This window comes from Rhinatrema bivittatum, chromosome 3, assembly GCF_901001135.1.
Source record: "Rhinatrema bivittatum chromosome 3, aRhiBiv1.1, whole genome shotgun sequence".
Taxonomy (NCBI): Eukaryota; Metazoa; Chordata; class Amphibia; order Gymnophiona; family Rhinatrematidae; genus Rhinatrema; species Rhinatrema bivittatum.
This window is the reverse complement of record NC_042617.1, coordinates 253,746,124-253,770,829: the sequence shown is the minus strand read 5'-3', so window position 1 is coordinate 253,770,829 and position 24,706 is coordinate 253,746,124. Positions and strand designations below refer to the sequence as shown.

At 47.5% G+C, this 24,706-nt stretch overlaps 1 protein-coding gene across 1 annotated transcript in view; it reads right to left on the bottom strand.

Moving 5' to 3' along the window:
* HNRNPLL (heterogeneous nuclear ribonucleoprotein L like) overlaps positions 1-24,706 on the bottom strand; it is a 289,432-nt gene that overhangs the window by 252,526 nt on the left and 12,200 nt on the right. The window contains 2 exon segments of the mRNA XM_029596807.1: positions 14,037-14,252; positions 21,944-22,039. Of these exon segments, the coding sequence (XP_029452667.1) occupies positions 14,037-14,252; positions 21,944-22,039 (312 nt within the window).

Genomic DNA, 24,706 nt, shown 5'->3' with positions numbered 1-24,706 from the left:
CTTATTCCCATAACAGAATCTATTAACAAAGCCATCGCACTTTGGAACAACAGCTTACAAGCCATCACTAATCTCCTCAACAGTCAAAGCATGAGATCTTATTAAGAAACTGACATTATCCTCAACAAATTCTTACTCCTAGCAAAACCTCTACCAAGTAAGTACACAGGGGTCTGTATTTTCATACCCCAGTGCTTGCTGTTTGAATACCGCTCTTGCCGTACCGACCCGCAGGGACCACCTAGGGACACAAGCTGTGGAGGAAAAGAAACTAACCAGGATTCCCTCAGTAACGGCGAGTAAAGAGGGAAGAGCCCAGCGCCGAATCCCCGCCTGTCCGGCGGGAGCGGGAAATGTGGCATACGGAAGACCGCCTCCCCAGCGCCGCTCGGGGGCCCCAAGTCCTTCTGATGGAGGATCAGCCCGCGGACGGTGTTAGGCCGGTAGTGGCCCCCGGCGCGCCGGGACCGGGTCTTCTCTGAGTCGGGTTCTTTGGGAAATCAGCCCAAAGCGGGTGGTAAACTCCGTGTAAGGCTGAATACTGGCACGAGACCGATGAAACAGCTAGTAGCAATCGGAATCTCTGGATTGGCGCTCGCCTGGTTCAAATTGTTGCTAACCAACAGAGGTTATAAGGTAAAAATCCAGAACAAAGAATCACCATGCCACGACTCGGCCATCGGAGTCCCACAAGGTTCCTCTTTATCCCCTAAACTCTTTAATATTAACCTCCTACCACTCTGCCGACTCCTTACCAACCTCAATTTAATACACTTTCTCTATGCTGACGACATCCAGATCCTGATCCCCATCAAAGAATCATACACAAAAACCCTCGAATACTGGGATTCCTGTCACCTAGAAATCAAAAGCCTCCTCAAAAAACCTAAATCTGGTACTAAACTCCTCTAAAACTGAAGTATTACTCATAACTCCTGACAACAATCTCACAGCTTGTCTCCCAACCAACCTACAAACTACTCATGTGAGGGATCTAGGTGTGCTAATCGACAATTAACTAAACTTGAAATCCCATATCAATAAAACCACCAAAGACTGCTTCTATAAACTGCAAGTTTAAAAAAGGATAAGACCACTCTTCCACGCCAAAGACTTCAGAACCATCCTCCAAGCCCTCATTTTCTACTACTGCAACTCTACATTACTTGGACTCCCTTCCTCATACACAAACCACTCCAAATGGTTGAAACGCAGCAGCCCGTCTACTAACAAACACTAGGAAAGGAGGCCACATTTCCCCAGTCCTAAAAGACCTCCACTGGTTACCAATTCAGTTCAGAGTCATTTACAAATCCATCACCTTGATATAAGAAATCATTCACCAACACACCATAATCGACCTACCAAATTCCTCTTCGTTTATTCAAATGCACAAGACCCACCAGGGAAGCCTACAGAGGATGCAATGCCGGTATAAATAAATAAAATCAATAAGTACGTAAGGGAAAGTGGAAAAAAACTTTCAAGAGCGAGTTCAAAAGGGCGGGAAACCGTTAAGAGGTAAACGGGTGGGGTGCGTGCAGTCCGCCTGGAGGATTCAACCCGGCGGGTTTGGTGGGACCGGGGTTTCGGCGGATCCCCCACCCCTTTCGCGGGGGGGGGCGGGGAACGCCTCCCGGACGGCCCCGGCCCCGTCCAGGAATAAAAAAATAAAGTAAAGCAATAAAATCAATAAGTACGTAAGGGAAAGTTGAAAACAACTTTCAAGAGCGAGTTCAAAAGGGCGGGAAACGTTAAGAGTTAAACGGGTTGGGGTGCGTGCAGTCCGCCTGGAGGATTCAACCCGGCGGGTTCGGTGGGACCGGGGTTTTCGGCGGATCCCCACCCCCTTTCGCGGGGGGGGCGGGGAACGCCTCCCGGACGGCCCCGTCCAGGAATAAAAAAAATAAAGTAAAGCAATAAAATCAATAAGTACGTAAGGGAAAGTTGAAACAACTTTCAAGAGCGAGTTCAAAAGGGCGGGAAACCGTTAAGAGTTAAACGGGTGGGGTGCGTGCAGTCCGCGGCCCCGGTCCCGTCCAGGAATAAAAAAAATAAAGGAATCAATAAAATCAATAAGTACGTAAGGGAAAGTTGAAAACAACTTTCAAGACCGAGTTCAAAAGGGCGGGAAACCGTTAAGAGTTAAACGGGTGGGGTGCGTGCAGTCCGCCTGGAGGATTGAACCCGGCGGGTTCGGTGGGACCGTGGTTTCGGCGGATCCCCCACCCCTTTCGCGGGGGGGCGGGGAACGCCTCCCGGATGGCCGCAGGGCGCATTTCCTCCGCGGCGGAGCGCCGCAACCGGCTCCGTGTCGGCTGGGAAGGCCCAGGGGGGGCAGGTGGCCCGCCGCTCCGGCGGCGCGTGTTATAGCCCCCCCTGGCAGCAGCTTTGCCGTTTCCCCCGCCGTTTCCTCCTTCCCCCTTTGCCAACTGTTAAGTAGTCTTAACCTCATTCACTACATCTATGCAGACGATGTTCAGATTCTTATTCCCATAACAGAATCTATTAACAAAGCCATCGCACTTTAGAACAACAGCTTACAAGCCACCACTAATCTCCTCAACAGTGTAAACCTGGTCCTCAATGCCTCTAAAACTAAACTCCTCTTCATTTCCTACAAGCAAGAAAACCTCCCATCTCAGATCCATCACAAACACCTTCTCACCCACAACCATGTGAGAGACCTGGGAGTAATTATAGACAACCGTCTTCACCTAAAGAATATGATCCAAACCACAACTATAAGATATAATATTATATCTTAATGGGCCTCGACAAAGGAAACTCTTTCCTATTGATCTTGTTAGACCTTTCCGCAGCGTTCGACACGGTCAACCACGCCATCCTCCTAAACCAGCTTTCGTCCATAGGAATCAGCGGCACCGTCCTATCCTGGTTCAAAACGTTTCTCAATTACAGAGGTTACAAAGTTAAACTCCAAAACAAGGAATCCTCAAGATTTGACTCTGTCATAGGAGTCCCTCAAGGTTCTTCATTGTCTCCGACCCTATTTAATATCTATCTTCTTCCTCTCTGCCAACTTCTTACGACCTCAATCTAAAGTACTTCCTTTACGCAGATGATATTGAAATCATCATCCCTATCAAAGACACATACTGTAAAACTCTTGAGTACTGGGAAACATGCCACCAGAAAATCAAACAAGTAGTAAACAACCTACACCTCATCTTAAACTCATCCAAGACAGAAATCCTACTCATCTCTCCTGAAAACAATATCTCCAACACTACTCTTCCCACCAACCTACCTACCACACAAGTTAGAGAGTTAGGAGTGATAATAGACAACCGGCTAAACTTCAAGGCACATATCAACAAAACAACCAAAGACTGCTTCTATAAACTCCAGGTTCGGAAGAGGATAAGACCTCTTTTCCATGCTCAAGACTTCAGAACGATCATCCAAGCAGTCATTTTTGCGAAATTAGACTACTGCAGTTCCCTATTGCTAGGTCTGCCCTCATCCTATTCCAAACCACTACAGATGGTTCAAAATTCAGCAGCCCGATTACTAACAGGCGCAAGAAAGAGAGACCACATATCTCCCATTCTGAAAGAGTTACATTGGCTACCCGTCCACTTCCGATCATCTATAAAGCCAGATGTGTCATCTTCAAAACTATTCATCAACGCATCTTATGCACTTTAGCTGATGACAAAGGAATCGGAAAATCTCTCAGAAATAAGAATACGCGTGGGAACACAAGGTCTGGATGAACAGGCACATCATTGGAGGACAGAGGTCAATCCCAGCTAGGGACACAAGCCGCGTAGGAAAAGAAACTAACCAGGATTCCCTCAGTAACGGCGAGTGAAGAGGGAAGAGCCCAGCGCCGAATCTCCGCCACTCCGGGTTCGGGGAATCTGAACCCGACTCCCTTTCGATTGGCCCAGGGCGACGGAGGCCTTCGCCCGTCCCTTCGGAACGGCTCTCGCCTATCTCTTAGGACCGACTGACCCATGTTGAACTGCTGTTCACATGGAACCCTTCTCCACTTCGGCCTTGAAGAAGAATGCTCAGTCTGTTTAAAATAAGAAAATGAACGGACCCACTCTGAAGGACCATGCTCAGTCTGTTTAAAAGAACAAAATTAACGGACCCACTCAAGGACTATGCTCAGTCTGTTTAAAAGAACAAAATTAACGGACCCACTCTGAAGGTCAATGCTCAGTCTGTTTTAAAATAGCAATATCAACAGTCCCACTCTGAAGGACAATGCTCAGTCTGTTTAAAATAACAAAACGGAACTGCCCAGCTAGGGACACAAGGCCTGGAGGAACAGGCATATCATTGGAGGACAGAGGTCAATCCCGGCTAGGGACACAAGGCCGGGAGGGACAGGCAGGCACAGCAATGGAGTTAAAACACTTGTGGGAACACAAGGGCTGCACAGTAGATGCCGGTCAGGCACAGCGATTCATGTCAAGAACATGTGCTGCAGTGCTTACATTATCTTGAGCATAGGAGGCAATTGGAACTGCTGCAAGGCTCCTTCAATAGCTTTTATTCATCTTGCCATTCACAAGGAAAATCAGGAAAGCCAAGCAATGGCAGGTTTACTTTCAAAAACACTAGCATTTCCATCAAGGACCGGTGACAGCCTTGAGCGGTGAGGGCTCATAATATCCCCTGTCATTGAAAAAACACGTTCACTGGGCACACTGGTTGGTGGACATGACAGATATCCTTCAGCCACTTGGCTAGGTGTGGCCAGACAGTGGACTTGTGTGCCCAATATGCCAGCGGATCTGTCTGCGTGTTCTCTATCGGCTCTGAGAGATACCGTGTCACTGACAGCTCTGCTGCTGTCTCCTCCTGTGCTTGGGAGGGCTGAGAGTCACTCAATCCAGTTACTTTCTCTCTCGCCCGTTGCACAACTGATGTATCTTTATGGCCAACATGCCTTGGGCGTTCTGACGTTTGAGGTGGACGCACTAATAATAGTATCTGTCACTGATACAGTCCTTCTCCTGCCAGGGCTAGCAGCAGCACAACTCTGTGACGTGCCTGCTGTTTCCACCTGTGCTTCAAGCCTAATCTGTCTCCGCTATGGTGCTCCTGTTCACGGACCTGTGCTAACAACAGCTCCTTCACAAATGACAGACAATTGGTCTGTAGGGCGAGTTTACCTTTCACACGGGGATCACAGACAGAGGCGAGCATGTATGTGCTGTCTTCTGTTAAAGGCCTTAATCTGTCTTTCACCTGCTGCTGCAAAACGTCCACACACTGCAGCACCTCAGCAGTCATTCCCTCTTGCCGTTTAATGCCTTCCAAATGGTCATCCAGGAATTTCACAATAGGGGATGATGTCAGCCAAGGTGGAACTTCTGGAAACTCAGCTCCTCCGTGACGTCCTTGAAGGGCTGCAGGATTTTTAACAGCTGACTCATGACTAACCAATCGTGATGCCCTAGGGGATTCTGTACACCTATGTCTATTGTACCAGAAAGTTCATGAAGGGGTGTCTGCAGCTCCAATAACCTCTCCAGCATCATAAGGTGGAATTCCACCGGGTGGGAATGTCTTGAATGAGACGCTTCTCTGCCATATCCAAATCAGTCTGCTTTTCTCGGAGAACCTGCCCCGCCCTGACACTTCTGTGGAAGTGTGCTGCTATGTTCCTGCACTTGTGTATTAACCGACGCAGGTATTCAGTCTCCTTGTCCTTGGACTCCAAGCCCCAAACCTGACTTCACTACCAGATGCAGAGTGTGTGCAAAACATCGGATGTTCTTAAACCGCCCCATCGCTTATTGCCTTAACCATGTTTGCACCGTTGTCTGTGACAAAAAAGCCTGCCGCGTTTTACTGTCTCGCTGGTGTACTTTCCAGCTCGCCAGCATCTTTCTGATGCATGCTAGAATATTGGCAGCGGTATGGGAATGGTCCGTCAGGTGGGTGTTCAGTAAAGCCCACCTCCACCCTGATGCTTGTTCAGTAATAGAGCTGCTGGCTGCCCCTGCCTCTGCCATGTCCCACCAGTGTGCTGTCAGAGAGAGGTAAGAGTGTGCAGCATTCATGGCGGGTCCAGATATCGCAGGTGAAATGCACTCTTCCGTCTGCCTTTCCTAGCAGTGCTTGCACGCGACTGACACAGTGCTTGTACAGGCTGGGGATGACCTTTCTACTAAATGTGGTTCTGGAGGGGACTTTGTAATTTGGAAGTACGACCTTCAAGAAACGTTTGAAACCCACATTCTCCACTAAACTGCCAGGGGCTGGTCATCAAGGGCAATCATTTCCCCAATGCTCCTGGTTACTACTTTTGCGGCTTGCCTGCCTCCTACCCCGGGATAGCGTTACCCGCACTCCACCCCATTTCCTCCATGGTGCATTGTCGCTTCTCCCACATGTCAGTGGGTTTCTGGCCTGCCGCCTGACTGCTAGAAGGGTATGAGGGCGTGGGCTGACTCTGCTGCTTTCCTACCACTGCACCCTGGTTGAAGGGGAAGGGGTCCCCTGACGGAAACTGCTACCATCCCCAGATGGCAGTAATCTTGTTGGGTGTTGCCTCTTAATATGATACTCCATGCCAAAATTTGACAGATGTCCCAGTTGCTTGCCTCTGCTTAATATCCCTGGCACAGTAATTACACCGAGCATAACGCGGGTCTTCTGTCACTTTAAAATGTGCCCAGATCGCAGATTTCTTTTGTGATCCTCCTCTCTTTCCCGCCCTGGGGGTGGATGGTGGCACTGGAGTTGAGGTACTACTGGGTGTGGGTGGTGCACCCACTGCACCCGGCGAAGCAATGCCAGCGGGGGCAACAGTCACCCTCTGTCTCCCTTCTGACAGCTCTTCCTCCTCCTCGATATCAGTGGAATGTCTCCCCCTGCCGCAGATTTCTGGAGGTGGAGGCTAAAACAGGACTAACTGACAATTCTACCGAAGATTGCTCAGGTATTACATCTTCCGTTTCTGATGAGAATCCCATCCAAGAAGATTCTTCTTCTGAATCAGAAGCTAACAGTGCCAGCGCTACCTTGTCACCGCGAAGTTTTGCAGGACACTTCTGTCCCCTGGCTGCTCTTGGGTGTGTAACTTTTGTCTGGCTAGACTCTGCCTCCTCTTCACTCTCCTCCAAAACTACAGTGCCAGAAACACGTGCTGGCGATTGCAAAGTTTCATGGTCTGATTTCTTTTTTTTTGCCATGGAACTGCCATCCCCTACAAAGACGTTTGATTGCGACAGTTGCCTTTTTACCTGTACTGGTGGTGTTGCGCTGGTGTCTTTTGCGGTGCCTCCGCTGCCATTCCCACTAAGTCGCTTGCATCTCCCTTTCCCTGACATTATGGATTTAATGTCAATGAGTACTAGTGGTAACACTGCCCACTGTCCCACAATAATAATGTTCGGTCAGTTTAAAATAACTAAATTAACAGACCCACTCAAGAAGAATGCTCAGTCTGTTTAAAATAACAAAATGAACGGACCAAGTCAAGGACAATGCAGTTAAGTCTGTTTAAAAATAGCAGATTGAACAGACTCGCTGAAGGGCAATGTTCACTCTGTTTACAATGCCCACTGCCTCACTGCCTGCCTGGCAATGCACGGAATGTGTCTGTCTGTGTGTGTGCAGTGAGTGCACAGAGAACCAGCTTCCTTTTCAGTAGATATGAGGCAGAGTACTGCCAGTGCCAGCCCTGGCACTGCCCACCCAGCACTGAAACCAGTCAAGGACAATGCGGTTAAGTCTGTTTAAAAATAGCAGATTGAACAGACTCGCTGAAGGGCAATCTTCACTCTGTTTACAATGCCCACTGCCTCACTGCCTGCCTGGCAATGCACGGAATGTGTCTGTCTGTGTGAGTGCAGTGAGTGCACAGAGAACCAGCTTCCTTTTCAGTAGATATGAGGCAGGGTACTCCCAGCCCTGGAACTGCTGCCCACCCAGCACTGAACCACTCAAGGAGAATGCTTTTAAGTCTGTTTAAAAATAGCAAATGTAACAGACTCGCTGAAGGGCAATGTTCACTCTGTTTACAATGAATTTGTGAAGTCCGGTATAGAAATATATATTAAATAAATGCCCACTGCCTCACTGCCTGCCTGGCAATGCACGGAATGTGTCTGTCTGTGTGTGTGCAGTGAGTGCACAGAGACCCAGCTTCCTTTTCAGTAGATATGAGGCAGAGTACTGCCAGTGCCAGCCCTGGCACTGCCCACCCAGCACTGAACCAGTCAAGGACAATGCGGTTAAGTCTGTTTTAAAAATAGCAGATTGAACAGACTCGCTGAAGGGCAATCTTCACTCTGTTTACAATGCCCACTGCCCTCACTGCCTGCCTGGCAATGCACGGAATGTGTCTGTCTGTGTGAGTGCAGTGAGTGCACAGAGAACCAGCTTCCTTTTCAGTAGATATGAGGCAGGGTACTCCCAGCCCTGGAACTGCTGCCCACCCAGCACTGAACCACTCAAGGACAATGCGGTTAAGTCTGTTTAAAAATAACAAATTGAACAGACTCGCTTAAGGCCAATCTTCACTCTGTTTATGCCCACTGCCTGCCTGGCAATGCACGGAATGTGTCTGTCTGTGTGTGTGCAGTGAGTGCACAGAGAACAAGCTTCCTTTTCAGTAGATATGAGGCAGGGTACTCCCAGCCCTGGAACTGCTGCCCACCCAGCACTGAACCACTCAAGGACAATGCGGTTAAGTCTGTTTAAAAATAACAAATTGAACAGACTCACTTAAGGCCAATCTTCACTCTGTTTATGCCCACTGCCTGCCTGGCAATGCACGGAATGTGTCTGTCTGTGTGTGTGCAGTGAGTGCACAGAGAACCAGCTTCCTTTTCAGTAGATATGAGGCAGAGTACTGCCAGTGCCAGCCCTGGCACTGCCCACCCAGCACTGAACCACTCAAGGAGAATGCTTTTAAGTCTGTTTAAAAATAGCAAATGTAACAGACTCGCTGAAGGGCAATGTTCACTCTGTTTACAATGCCCACTGCCTCACTGCCTGCCTGGCAATGCACGGAATGTGTCTGTCTGTGTGCACTGCAGTGCACATAGAACTAAAGTAGATATGAGGCAGGGTATTCCCAGCCCTGGAACTGCTGCCCAGTGCCCACCCAGCACTGAACCACTCAAGGAGAATGCTTTTAAGTCTGTTTAAAAATAGCAAATGTAACAGACTCGCTGAAGGGCAATGTTCACTCTGTTTACAATGCCCACTGCCTCACTGTCTGCCTGGCACTGCACGGAATGTGTCTGTCTGTGTGCACCGCAGTGCACATAGAACTAAAGTAGATATGAGGCAGAGTACTCCCAGCCCTGGAACTGCTGCCCAGCCAGCACTGAACCACTCAAGGAGAATGCTTTTAAGTCTGTTTAAAAATAGCAAATATGAGGCAGAGTACTGCCAGCCCTGCCTGGCACTGCCCAGGATAAAATGTACAGACTCACTCAATAAGAATGTTCTTTTTTTTTTTTCCCTAACAAAGAATCTGTTCTGTGTTGTCTATCAAATCTGGTTCTGTTCTGTGTTGTCTATCAAATCGGGTTCTGCTATCTTCTCTGCCTCAGCCTGCCTAAGCCCACCCTGCACGATCCCGATCCCGATCCCACCTCCCCACTGAATCGCTGACAATGTCCGTCAGTCCTCGTGCTGCTGCTGCTTTTATAGTGCTGCTGGCTCGTCAGGAAATCCTCAGAGAAGCACGGAATGACAGCGCGATTCGCTGCATTCAGTGCTTCTCTGAAAAGGTGAACGCAGATTCGCTGCGTTCCGGTATCCATGCCGACCTGTCCCCCCCTTTCCTGTGAGTCACTGAGACTCACAGGACAGGGTCAGACAGGTTGGCATGGTTACCGCAGGGGCGCCGCCATTTTCAGGTAATCCGGGGCTCCGAGCTCGAGTCGCAGGTAATGGCGGCGAGAAAGCGCGCGCATGGCGATTCGCCGTATCCGACATATCTATGTTCATTTATGTCGGAAATCTGCTCGTATACGCCCCATCTTTTTTTTAAGTTAAAAAAAAATATTGAGTTGTGTTTTCCATATGCGGTCAATCCGAATGCACATCCCTATTGGTTACCTATAACATTTTGCATTCAATATAAAGTTTCAATGATAATTTTTAATCTGTTGAACAATGACTTTTAACGCTTGGCTTTGCACTTTGCTGCAAATAAACCCCAGCAGCAGTTACACTCTGCAAGTAAAAATTTTGTTAAGATATTCCAACTCCCAAGATGGACAGACTGGATATAACAAAAAATTGCACCTTTTCAGTAGCCAGCCCAAAATTGTGGAACTCACTACCTGACTCACTACGCACAGCTATTGATGCAAAGGTATTCAGGAGAGACTTCAAGACCAACTTATTTAAACTGGCCTTTGGCAACCGGTAAAATGAGCTGCATCCACAAATGCCTCTGAACTTCCCAGATAAATGCCAAAACATCCTAGTGAGTCAAGTTGCTTTAAGAAAGCCACTACTGGTGGAAGGTAGGCTATGTCCTTGCTTTATGTTAAACTGTATTTTATTACATTGTTTTTATATCGTGTTCACTGTAAACCACTTTGTGCATTTACTGTAGATAACAGTATAGAAGAAATTCTAAATAAACAAACCGACATTTGAAAAGGCACGATAGGCAAGACAATATAGTTGCCACAAAGCTCAAATCAGAACCCCCACCCCAGTTCTTAAAGGATAGACATACCAGAAAAAGCAGACTTAGCCTATTTGATTCGATTATTCAAGAACATAAGATAGTCTAACTCATCCTGGCATAAGGTCCATAGAGCTCAATATGCTGTCTCTGAGACGTACCCGAAAGATCTCAAAAATAGATCTATTTCTTGTTGCTCACTCCCAGAGATAAGCCCTGGCTTTCCCAATCTACCTGGCTAATAACTGTTTATGGACTTTTGCTCCAGGGACAGGTCCACAGTACTTTTAAACCCTGCTATGCTAGTTGCTTTGACCACATCCTCTATCAACAGATTCCACAGATTAATTTTATGCTGAGTGAAAAAAGTACATTCTTTGATTGTCTGCTGGTTATTAAGTTTCATGGAGTATCCCATTGTTTTAGTATTATTTGAACGGAGAAATAACCATGCCCTGCTTACCAGTTCCACCTCACTCATGATTTCATAAACCTTTACTATATTCCCTTTATCATGTCTTTTCCAAGCTGAAGTGCTTTAAGCAGCTTAGCATCTCTTTATAAGGAAGTAGTTCTACCCTCCCCTTTATCAATTTTGTTGCCCTTCCATGTACTTTTTCAAGTTCTGTTAATGCCTTTTTTTGAGATGGAGCAACCAGAACTGCACATAATGAATGTAAATGGTTAATTAAATTAATAAATACTACTCCAGGTGCACTTGCACCATGGATCAACAGAAGCATGATATTCTCCATTCCTCTCCATTCTGTCCCTAACATTCAATTTGAAATCCTCAGCTCGGTGAGTAGCAGCAAAACCACTGTCCACAAGGACTCCAAGATCCTTTTTCTGGGTGGTGATTTCAATACAAACCAAATATAGTGGTCCTGTAATTGGCACTGTTTCTCCCTAGGTGCATCACTTACTCCACATTACATTTCATCTTCCATTTTTTTGTTATTGTATTTTATTGTGTGTTGTATCAGGGCTGACCTTAGGAGGATGCAGGGCCCAGGGACCCTACTATGGTTGATTTACCTTGGAATACTAATGTTCATGGCTCTACTCCCAAGCAGAGAACAAAGTATGTTGTAGGATGGGGCATGCTCTCCCACTTGGGGGAGAGCATGCCTCAACCCCCACTTTGGGGGGGGATGAGGCATGCTCTCCCCCCCCCCCCCCAAAGTGCAGGCCCAAGGCACTCACCTCTCCTAAGGACAGCCCTGTGCTGTATGGTTGCTATAATTTTATTTGTACTTTTACCATACATATGTTTGTTAAAAACAGTGTTTATGTATGTAGATCTGTACACTATTCTGAGTGACCTGGATGGGCCAGGAAAGCAGCTAAGACATATTAAACAGATTGAATGTCCAGCCTTCTGCAATGCCACACACGCCCACTATAATTTTAACAATTTTGAATAATTAGATCACCTCCCTTTTCCAGATCATTAACTATGTTAAACAGCACAGATCCCAGTCCAGATGCCTGGGGCACTCCTATTAACCCTTTCTCCATTTGGAAAACTGATCATTTAGTCTGCCTGAAGGCACATATCCACACTATGAGGGATGCAGGTACTGGCTACAAAGACTTAACTTGGATCCATAGTGCAATGAGGACCACGCCAATGTACCAGATTTTAAAGCATTATAAAAATGTATCCAAAAGACACACTAAGTACAGCAAAATTAAACTGATAAGTTTAAAAAACAAAATGTATAGTTAAATTTCCACTGCAAAAGCCCAATGGATTGCATAGAATCTCACAATGCACTTCTTCAGGAAGGTAGTGTTTGTGCTATTTTATGGTAAATGCAATATGCAGTATCTGTATATTAATCTGTATGGCGAGTTGGTTCATGAATCAGTTGCATGTGTGGATTTGCACTCTCTGTACAATATTTGATATGGGGTAGCAGTTTTAGGATGCATTTGCACAATATAAAATTGTATGTTTTTATATTATATTATATGTCGTTTTTAATATTTAATGTTAAATTGTTTTTTTATACCTATATTCAACTAGAATCACCACATCGGTGTACATGTAACAAAAAGTTAGAAATGTTACAGTGTAATAATCATAACAGTAAAAAGACTAAATGTAAAAAGAGAAGAAAAAATAAAAGTGTGTGAAAAAGAAATAGAGAAATAGTTAAAATGAGATTAGAAGAATAAATGTTTTATATTATGAATGTGATACTGTAATCCACACTGAACTTGCTGGATATGAAAACTGTAAGCAGCTAAATAAAGCATAGCACTTAATCATTTACTAGATCCCTCGATTAACTTGCTTATGTTTACCATATACACATGCACCAGTCCAATACTACACCTCACTCAATTGTGACTAAAAATGAATTCAGAATCTAGTTTCTCTCCATCTTTACCCTCAAAAATAATGCAGTCAACTGTAGTGCAGATTTTTCTGCACTATTTACATATTCCTCGCAAATCCACTTTTCGTTTAGCACAGAAAATAAATTCACTGAAATTGCAGCTGAAATTTTACACTTAATAATCAGCTAGGGTGCCAAAAGTTTAACGTTCAATTTGTTTGGCTTGTACACTAAACCACTTCATTGTCAAGTATTTATTTCTATTCAATAACGATCTGGACATTTTTCCTTGCATATCAGTTATGTCAAAAGCTACCCAGGCATGTGCAAGCCTACAGCACAAAAACAAACGCAGCCTTTCTGAGCTAGGCACCAGGGTTTGCAGATTTCAAAGTCCAGCTACTGAAAAGGAGAACACACACACCACACGTGGTTTACAACTGATGCCCGGATTTATAGTTCCATTGTCTAGGATTAAAATGTTTGCTACGTTATCAGATGAAACAAAGAATATTTTAATGCATTCAAGTTACCAAACAAAAACTAACCTGCAAAATACCAAACTATGCAGAAATACTGCTTCTAAACTAAATAATAGCAACTCCTTAGGTAAACATTCCCGGAAAAACAAGGCTTATTTTTCCTGCCAAGAAAAGGAGGCCGACATGCTACTAACAGAGCCTTCAGCCAACCCACCACTAGGCCGAGTCAAAGGAGAGTTTGATCAAGAGTGGCAGCAAGAAGAGACGGAAAGAAAAATTAAAAAGATTTCTGAAATACCAATTTTTCCCTTTCCTCATAAAAAAGTAAATAACTAAAAGTCTGGGATAGGGGCACACTACTTTCGCCATAAGTAGAATATGATGTAATAAAAAAATAATTTAAAATAGAAGCCCAAGGGCCGCCTCCACAAAAATCTTTGCCTCCCCCGAACTTGTCTCATACCCACTAAAATATTATATTATCACGATTTAATTATCATTATTATTTTACCAAGACAGTTCTGCCCAACAAGCCTTCCCGCCATCACGTTAGCCCCTTACCCCGTAAGTCGAGGTGCAGGCCTTCTCCCGCCGCTCGCTCTCTTCCGAGGCATAGTCGGGCTCGCCGTCCTCGGTGGTCTTGAGGCGCTTAGCATGCGTCTCGTAGTCGCCTTCCTCATATTGCTCCTCCGACGAAAACATGCTGCTTACCAGGCTTTCGGCGAGAGAAGAGATGTGGAAGACAGAAGAGGAGGAGTCCGAGCGGCGCGCGTGAACCTACGCGAGAAGCAAAGTAACTACCGTCTCTCTCTGTCGCTCTGTGCAAATCCCCCCCCCCCCCCGCAGCATTCCCACCATGCTACAGTGCGCACGCGCCAAATTCGCGCGCTTACTCCGTTCTAAAACCTTAAGGAACGGCAAGCGAGGGTAATTTCACAGCCAATGATTATTGGCTGTTTGAGGTGTTTACATTCTGTAGCTCCCTCACGGTTGTTGCTCTCGATTCTGTTTCTTCACGTGCATATAGAGAACGGAAATTTAGAAAACGGAGGGGATAGGGTAAAGGTGGGTGATTGCGGTTAACCACGGAAAGCAGAAATGCATCGTCATGCGATTAGGCTGAAGGGCGTATACGAAAAATAGTAGTTATTGTAACAAAATATTTTATATCATGCCAGATATCGTTTCGGTTATGAGAGTGCCAGGAATACTTTTTGCTTAAATTGGGCAATCCAAAAGGCTAAATAGAATAAACATTTTTAATTTTAATTGAAAAAAGGACAAAGATTGTTGCAGAATCAATGGCAATTTATAATTCTTAATACATTTTTGTGATTTTTAGCTTCAGTCGCAGGGTCACCTGCATTTTAGATGGACTTTTTTTTTGTATTTTTCAAAAGAATTGAATTATGAATGTATTTGAAAGATGTGAAAATGGATAGTAGCTATAGCAGAAGCCTTATTGATTGGTGCTACTACTCGTACTTAACCACTGTCAGGACAATTGCCCTGGACTCCTCACCACATGGGGCTCCATGAGCTTTCCACGTATCCAAAGCTGAAAGAGGAACATAAGAACATGCCATACTGGGTCAGACCAAGGGTCCATCAAGCCCTGCATCCTGTTTCCAACAGTGGCCAATCCAGGCCATAAGAACCCGGCAAGTACCCAAAACTAAGTCTATCCCATGTCACTGTTGCTAGTAATAGCAGTGGCTATTTTCTAAGTCAACTTAATTATTATCGGGTAATGGACTTTTCCTCCAAGAACTTAACTAATCCTTTTTTAAACCCAGCTACCCCTAACTGCACTAACCACATCCCCTGGCAACAAATTCCAGAGTTTAATTGTGCATTGAGTGAAAAAGAACTTTCCCCGATTAGTTTTAAATGTGCCACATGCTAACTTCATGGAGTGCCCCCTAGTCCTTTTATTTCCCGTCGATAGCAGGGATGAATTAGCCATGCTGTCCTGGGATCTATCAATCAGGTCCGGGAGGCGGAGCTTGATAAAGCAGAGGATAGATCTTTGTTCCCTCTGCGGCTGCGCGTGGGTTCCCGCGCAGGAAGTACAGATTCTCCTCAGTCTGTTCTTTCCGCGCGCGGGATCGCACGCGGAGCCAACACTCTCCTCAGAATGTCAAAATCGGGCTTCAAGCGCTGCCGCTGTGGTAAGGTGATGTCGGTCACGGATGGCCATATGACCGGTGTTACCGATGCCTAGGCGGTAGCCACGATGTCCCGAACTGCGAATTCTGCTCCAAAATGTCTCCCAGAGCCAAGCGACAAAGAGCGTATCGTTTACAAGAACTTCTAAGTACCTCAGACCCCTCTGAGGTACACTCTTCACCGGGCCCGGTGAAAAAGTTAAGTATTCCGCTCCAAGGACGGCGTCGTCGGACACCTCACGCCCCAGTGACAAAAAGGTAGGGAAACAGGGCTCTGTTTTTCCCGAGAAGCATGGAGCGCCCAGTATTTCGAGCAGAGACTCGAAGTGTGGCCTATCGCCAAACAAGCGCGCAGGACATGGCGCATAAGAAAAATACATAAGACGGCGCCGGAAACTCCACGGAGTGAGTCGGCGCAGAAGATGGCGCCGAGTCCAGGGGCGCGGACACTCACGGCGCCGAAAGATACGTCACGAGGCGGCGCCTAGTTCAACGGCGCCGATCTCCAAACACCGTATGGCGCCGGGATCAGAACACCAGGCCAAGGACAAAATCGGCCCACCATAGAGTTCCGAAGCAGACGGCACCGAAAACATCTACTCTCTCGGCGCGGGAAAAATCCAGCCACGCGCCGTCTCTTTCGGCGCCGACTAAAACGCCAGCGCCGACACGGGCGCAGGAGATATCGGAGCTGTCGAAAGTACATGAATCACCGGCACCCATACCAGCGCAAGAAATGACGGCGCCAACAACGGCGCGGGAGCCAGGCTACAGGGCTGATTCACCAGAAACATCAGCTCCAAAGAGGGTACCAATTCCATCGGTCTCACACAAGACAGGAGTACTTAAGAAGAGAACCTCCGAGTTGGGGTCAAAAACACGTCCAAAGAAGCGACCACTCCCTGCATCACCTGACTCATCCTACAAAAGTGACAGAGAGTCAGGAAAGAACTTGACATGCCCAGAAGGAGGTTTGTCACGGAACATACGGGAAACGTCCAGAATTGTACTCCCTCTCAAAACATCATAGGGAGCATTCCCACAAACGTAGTAGGAAATCTCCTTCCAGAGAATCTAGGGACTACAAGAGACAGTCTTCCCATGACTCGACTATCTCAAAAGCAAAACATTCTACGCATGTACGGGAAGCTCACCATCGACGCAGACAAGACAGGGCAATCAGCCCTTCCACTCCAGATCATCCAAACAATCTAGGTCACAGAGATCACATTGCCCTATTTATGTGACTTCCTCCCAGGCATTCCTCTCCATCCAACACCTCCAACACACAAAAAGGTGCGACTGGACCTAGTACTAGCCAACATAGACCAGAAATGACAAAAGCCACCAAGGATGCGTTCTGGCAACTATCCCCAATCCTTGGCGGGATTTTATAGCACATTGGAATCATCATTCAAGTTGGGAAAGGATCCCAGTAACACAAAAACCGGGATCGGAAGACACACCCCCATCGCCTGACAGGATGATACACCAACCTCGCCTGATCGGGACACTCCACAACCCTCTCCACATCATTGGACCTCATCAGAACACTTCCAATCCCCAGCTGAGTCCCCCCACTTCATCCACAGGGTATCCCTCAGATGTTCCAGACACTCAACCGGAACCATACTCACCTCCGGAGGACTTGTCATATCCTCGCTTTTTAGAAAAGATGGCGAACATCCTCCATTTACAATTCCTAAAGGAGCCTGACCCTAGAGCAGAGACCCTAGGACTGCTAAAAATTTTTATGTACCGGGGGAACCCACCACCCTTCCGCCGCATGATCTCCTGCATAAACTCATGTTAAAGTCATGGGAAACTCCCTTCTCTCTACAGGCAGTATCTAGGAAATCAGATATTAAGTTTCGTATAAAGAAGGAAACTCCGTACACGCTCCCTCAACTACCTCACGAATCAGTAGTGGTGGAGTCGGCAATGCAGCGATTTCGAAAACAAAAGCTTCATGCCACATATCCCCCCAATAAGACCTTAAGTACCTAGGCGAAATTGGTAGAAAAATCTATCAAAATTCAATGCTCACTACTCGTATCATCCACCACCAATTTACATGATTCAATACATGTACGAGTGCATACAGGCCACTAAAGGATTCCTCTCCACAAAAGCGGAGAAATTACCACAAACACTTCATGATATGGAGGAATGCTCAAGGCATCTCCTACGTTTCCATGTACGAGGGAATGGAGACTTCATCAAGAGCGTCGGCCACAGCATAGCGGCCCGGAGGACCGCGTGGCTACGCCCAGCTCTATTAGAGAGGATGTGCATGAGAAACTCGCTAAACCTTCCATGCACTGGAGAACACCTTTTTCGGCACCAAACTACCAAGAGACGGTGGGAAAACTAAAAGAAGAAGCATTAGCGGTACAGTCGCTACAATCACACCATCCTTACCAATCTTCCAGACGGGGCTACCCATACCCTCGCAGATCGTCATATGGACGTCGTCCATATCGCTTCTTATCAAGGATACCGTGCTCAACCGTATTCTACATACCATAGACCACAATAACCAACACACGGCTCAAATTCCACGAAGGGGCAAACAACGTGCGCCCGCCAACAAACCCAACCACAACCGGCGGCAGCTAAGCCGGTTCAATCTTTTTGAATCTAATGCCACCACCACATCCATCACTACCGCCGGGACGAATCCAAGCTCGTCTACAGTGTGGGAACACATAACATCGGACCAATGGGTTCTCGACATTGTACGTCAGGGGTATCATCTACATTTTCAGTCAAAGCCTCACCTTCCACAATTCACCTCTCCAGCAGCTGCGGACTCACCCACAGCTTCAACAGAAATATCCCTTTGTCAAGCAAAGGCCATAGCACTTCTTCCCAAGAACTTTCACAACCAAGGTTTCTATTCCCCATACTTCCTCATCCCAAAGAAATCAGGCGGCCTACGTCCGATCCTAGATCGCGGGAACTCAACAAATTTCTGATAAAGGAAAAATTCAAATGGTATCCCTGAAGTCAATCCTTCCACTCTTGCAGACCAACGACTGGATGTGTTCAATCGACCTGAAGGATGCATACACCCACATTCCAATGCACCCCTCTTCCTGGCGTTACCTATGCTTTCGTTACAAGCACAATCATTACCAGTACAGAGTACTCCCCTTTGGGTATCAGCTGCACCCAGAGTGTTCACCAAGTGCATGGTAGTGGTGGTGGCTCACCTCAGACTACAGGGAATGACAATCTTCCCTTATTTGGACGATTGGCTAGTAGTAGCTCCGACCCGAGAACTGCTCAACTCTCACCTACATCGCATCCTACGATGCTTGCAACAATTGGGGTTGGTAGTCAACTTCCAAAATCTCACTTACAACCGACGCAACAACTCCAATTTATAGGAGCATATCTGGACACTACGCGAACCAGAGCATATCTGCCGCAGGACAGACAACTTCAGTTACGACAGCTCTTACTGAAGTTACGCACAAAGAGAACATCGGCACGTCAGGTGCTAGTAGTCCTCGGCCACATGGCAGCAGCCAATTTCCTTTCCGAATACCAAATTACACATGAGAAGATTACAGTGGGGACTCAAACGACAGTGGAAACAGCATTCGCAGCCTCTCACTCATCAATCCTCTTAACAAGGGAAATGCTCAGGACATAGCTTGGTGGCTCCTTCCATCCACCCTAGTGAAGGGGCTCTCTTTCGACAGCCCATACACAACACAGTCCTCACGACAGACGCTTCCCGAAAGGGCTGGGGAGCACATCTAGAGGTATACGAGACGCAGGGATTATGGACGTTAGCAGAACAATCCCTGCAGATCAACTTACTGGAACTGCGAGCCATTCGCCTGGCGTTGCAGGCATTCCAGACATTCTTGCGTGGCCGCAGACTCATGGTATATACGGACAATCAAGTAGCAATGTTCTATATAAACAAACAGGGGGGCTCAGGCTCCTGGATCCTGTGCAGAGAAACACTGCAGATTTTTCACCTAGCTCAAAACAGAGCATCCATCTTCAGGCTACTTATCTCCAGGATAGCAAACACAAGAGCGGACAAATTAAGTCGTATATTTCATCCCCACGAATGGTCCCTCAACGGAGAAGTAACACTCCACATATTCAACAAGTGGGGAACTCCGACAATAGACCTGTTTGCTACGGAACACAACACGCAGCTTCCCAAGTTTTGTTCCATCCATCCAGCAGGCTCAGGATAGCAGGATGCTTTTCTGATCACGTGGTCTTCAGGCCTACTATATGCCTTTCCACCGATTCCCCTGATCACCAGGACCATACAAAAGTGCATAGCAGACAGAGCACAAATGATACTCATTGCCCCAGCTTGGCCACGCCAACCATGGTACAGTTACCTCCTTCGCCTTTCAGTGGACGATCCGATCCGACTCCGAATCGTCCAGACCTTCTACTTCAGGAACAAGGAACCCTGCTCCATCCGCTACACTCCTCCCTCCATTTGACAGCCTGGAGGCTGACAGGTGGTTGCTAACACAACAGAAGTTTCTCAGAGGGCACAGCTCATACTTCTCGAATCCAGAAAACCCTCCACTAGATTAAACTATAGTTACAAGTGGAAGAGATATACCTCATGGTGTCTTTTGAACCAGATTCTCCCGTGGATTGCACCACAACAATTACTGGATTATCTGCACACCCTTTACGAAGCGGGCTTAGCAACAGCATCCATTCGAGTCCATCTGAGCGCTATTGCAGCCTACCATAGGCCAGTTAATAATGTAACAATAGCGGCTCATCCTCTTCTTGCTCGATTTCTCAAGGGCATGCTCCACATTAGACCACCTTCCAAGAAACCGGCAGTTCCATGGAACATCAACATAGTATTAGAACAACTTATGCATTCTCCATTCGAACCTATGGAATCCGCACACTTAAAATACCTAACCTGGAAAGTAGTATTTCTTGTCGCAGTCACTTCAACGAGGCGTGTAAGCGAACTACAGGCATTGGTTCATTATGAACCATACCTACAGTTTTTCCATCAGAAGGTAGTACTAAGGACGCATCCCTCCTTCCTGCCAAAGGTCGTGTCACAATTTCATATTAATCAAACTATTGACCTACCAACCTTTTTTCCAAAACCGCATGCCAATGATCGCGAGTCATTACTACATACCCTAGATTGTAAGAGAGCATTAGCTTATTACAGAAATAGAACGGCTGCTTCATCACGACCATCTCAACTATTTTTGTCCTTTGACCCTAAAGGGCCTGGACTTCCGGTCACAAAGCGGACCATATCGAGCTGGATAATCCAATGCATCCAGTTCTGCTATAACAAACAGAACTTACCATTACTTCAAAACCTAAGGCTCACCAAGTGCGGGCCCTATCCACCACGTGGGCTCACCTCAGGAATATTCAGCCCATAGATATATGCAAGGCGGCGACTTGGACATCGCTTCACACTTTCACAGCACATTACTGCTTGGATCAACAAGCTACGGCGGATACGATGTTAGGTCAGATAATCCTACAGTCCGCAACAGCTCAGACAAAGTGATTGCCACAACCATTTCACGTTCAAAAAAAAAAAAAGATACACTGAACGTGATTGGGAGCTTGGAACTCCCAGGACAGCATGGCTAATTCATCCCTGCTATCGACGGGAAAAAACAAGTTTGCTTACCGTAAACGTTGTTTCCGTAGATAGCAGGATGAATTAGCCATGCTGACCCACCCTCCTCCCTGGCAATCAACTGTTTTTCAATCGACCACTGCTTAATCACAGACTGAGGAGAATCTGTACTTCCTGCGCGGGAACCCACGCGCAGCCGCAGAGGGAACAAAGATCTATCCTCTGCTTTATCAAGCTCCGCCTCCCGGACCTGATTGACAGATCCCAGGACAGCATGGCTAATTCATCCTGCTATCTACGGAAACAACGTTTACGGTAAGCAAACTTGTTTTTATCTGAAAGAGTAAATAACCGATTCACATTTACCCATTCTAGACCTATCGTGATTTTAAACATCTCTATCAAACCCCCCTCAACTGTCTCTTCTCCAAGCTGAACAGTCCTAACCTCTTTAATCTTTCCTGTTACACGTGCCATCCGCGGCAGACCCACAGCATGACCCCCTCACCTTTCTACGGTGACTTGGAGCGCCTAAGTTTCGCTTTCCTGGGGTATGTCCTGTGGAACTGTTGGATCAAGTCTTTGTCCAGGATGTTACATGCAGGCTCCCAACTATTTTCCTCCGGACCATATCCTTCCCAGGAAATAAGATATTCCCATCGTCTACCGTGTTTTCTTACATCAAGGATGTCTTCTACTTGATACGTGATGTCTTCTTCAGCAGAGTGAGGCTGGGGCTCTGGAGTCTTCCTGGAGAACTTTGACATGATGAGTGGCTTCAGAAGGGAGATATGAAAAGCATTATGTATTCGAAGTGCCGGTGGTAGCTTCAAGCTGTTCGTGACTGGACCCAGGCAGCAGAGAACTGAAAAGGGTCCTATGTACCTTGGCGCAAACCGGACCAATGGCAGTTTAAGGCAAATAAATTTGGTACTAAGCCATACCTTGTCGCCTGGCTGTAACTGCGGTGTGGCTCTGTGATGAGCGTCGTAGAACTTTTGGCTTGTTGTCCAGCCTTTTGGAGAAGTTCCTTCGTGTGTTCCCACAATTCATGTAGTTCTTGTGCCGATGCCTGGGCAGCAGGTGTTATGGAGTCTCAATTTAGTGGACCCTTGGGCCGACCTGCAGGAGACTGGGAAAGATGGTCAATGTCTCTAGTATGTGGCAGGCCGGGAGGCAGATGTTCAGGCAGGACGTAGAGATGCTCTTCACCCTGGAAGCTGGTACTCCCCCGGGAGGAGCCCGTAGGAGCCCAACCGCTGGGACTTAGGCGGCTTCACCCTTGGAAGCTGAAGCCCCCCCCGGGAGGAGCCCGTAGGGGCCCGACCGCTGGGACTTAGGCGAGTCGATGATCAGGACTGGGAACTGGAACCAGTCTAGGACAGTAGAAAGTACTGTAACAGGGATTGGGTTCTGGAACCAGGCAAGAACTATAGCAGGGATCGGGTACTGGAACCAGGCAGGAACTGTAGCAGGACTCGGGAACTGGAACCAGGCAGGCACTGTAACAGGCAAGCAGGAACCAGGCTGGAACTGTAGCAGGCAAGCAGGAACCAAGCAGGTACTGTAGCAGGCAAGCAGGAACGGAGCAAGTAGCAAGGCAACTCACTCCGGGGCACGACGCAACAGGGAACCGGGAGGTAAACCCGTTGCAAGGTAAAGACTGAGTGTCCGCGGCCGGCTTATCAAGGCCGCGGCGTCTGACGTCAGGAACTGGGCGGAGTCACTGCTGGCGGGAAACGGCCTAGAAAAGGGTCCAAGTGGCGCGCGCGTGCGCCTAGAAGCAGGGCGTCCATGGGAAGCTTCCCGGCGGCGCGGCCCCTGTGGGGACGCCACCAAACAGGGCGCAAACCAGGCCTCCAGAAGCGGGAGTAGGTCCAGGAGCACGGAGGTAAGGGTCTGGTCACGGCACTTGCGGCCAGAACCGCAACAGCAGGAAAGGCTACAGATAATGGCATAGGTAGAGGAGGTAAAGGCTGACTTCCTTAAACTAGTTGAAACTGAGATGACCACACAGACACACAGAAGTACCCACCCATTCTCACATGCCCACACACACACAGAAGCACACTCCCATTCTCACATACCACACACAGACACAGAAGTACCCTCCCATTCTCACATGCCACACAAACACACACAGAAGCACCCTCCCATTCTCACATGCCACACAAACACACACAAGCACCCTCCCATTCTCACATGCCACACACACACACACAGAAGCACCCTCCCATTCTCACATGCCACCACACACACACACACAGATGCACCCTCGCATTCTCACATACTCACCACACACACACACACAGAAGCACCCTCCCATTCTCACATGCCACACACACACACAGAAGCACACTCCCATTCTCACATGCCACACACACACACAGAAGCACACTCCCATTCTCACATGCCACACACACACAGAAGCACCCTCCCATTCTCACATGCCACACACACAGAAGCACCCTCCCATTCTCATATACCACACACACAGAAGCACCCTCCCATTCTCACATACCACACACACAAGCACCCTCCCATTCTCATATGCCACACACACAGAAGCACCCTCCCATTCTCACATGCTCACCACACACACACACAGAAGCACCTCCCATTCTCCATACTCATGACATACACACACAGAAGCACCCTCCCATTCTCACATGCTCACCACACACACACACCACACACAGAAGCACCCTCCCATTTTCATATCACACACACACACACAGAAGCACCCTCCCATTCTCACATGCCACCACACACACACACACATACAGAAGCACCCTTCCATTCTCTCATGCTCACCACACACACACACACAGAAGCACCCTCCCATTCTCACATACTCACCACACACACAGACAGATGCACCCTCCCATTCTCACATACTCACCACACACACAGAAGCATCCTCCCATCTCACATACCACACACACACAGAAGCACCCTCCCATTCTCACATGCCACACACACACAAGCACCCTCCCATTCTCACATGCCACACACACACACACAGAAGCACCCTCCCTTTCGTACTTACCACACACACACAGAAGCACCCTCCCTGCCTCACCTACACACCACACACACACACACAGGACCCCAGCTGAACAGCTAGTTTTCGGTCCGCCATCCTGGTCTCCGGCGGCAGCTAGCAGCACTGGTCTTCGTCTTCGGCCCCACCGGCTGTGAGTAGCACACAACACACCTGCTGGTGCCTGGTGATGACACACCGGTTGAGAATCGCTGGTCTACGACACAGAGTAAATCTTCCTCTCTCTCCTGAGTGGGTAAAAACACCGGATGGGTGTCCTCAGTGATTGATGATTTCTGTTACAGTTAGCAGATCTTCTGGGATCTCTTTGGTTCTTACACAGTCTCTTTATCTCTTCTTTCTGGATCCTTGATGGGAGGGATCCCTTGAAGCAATCAGC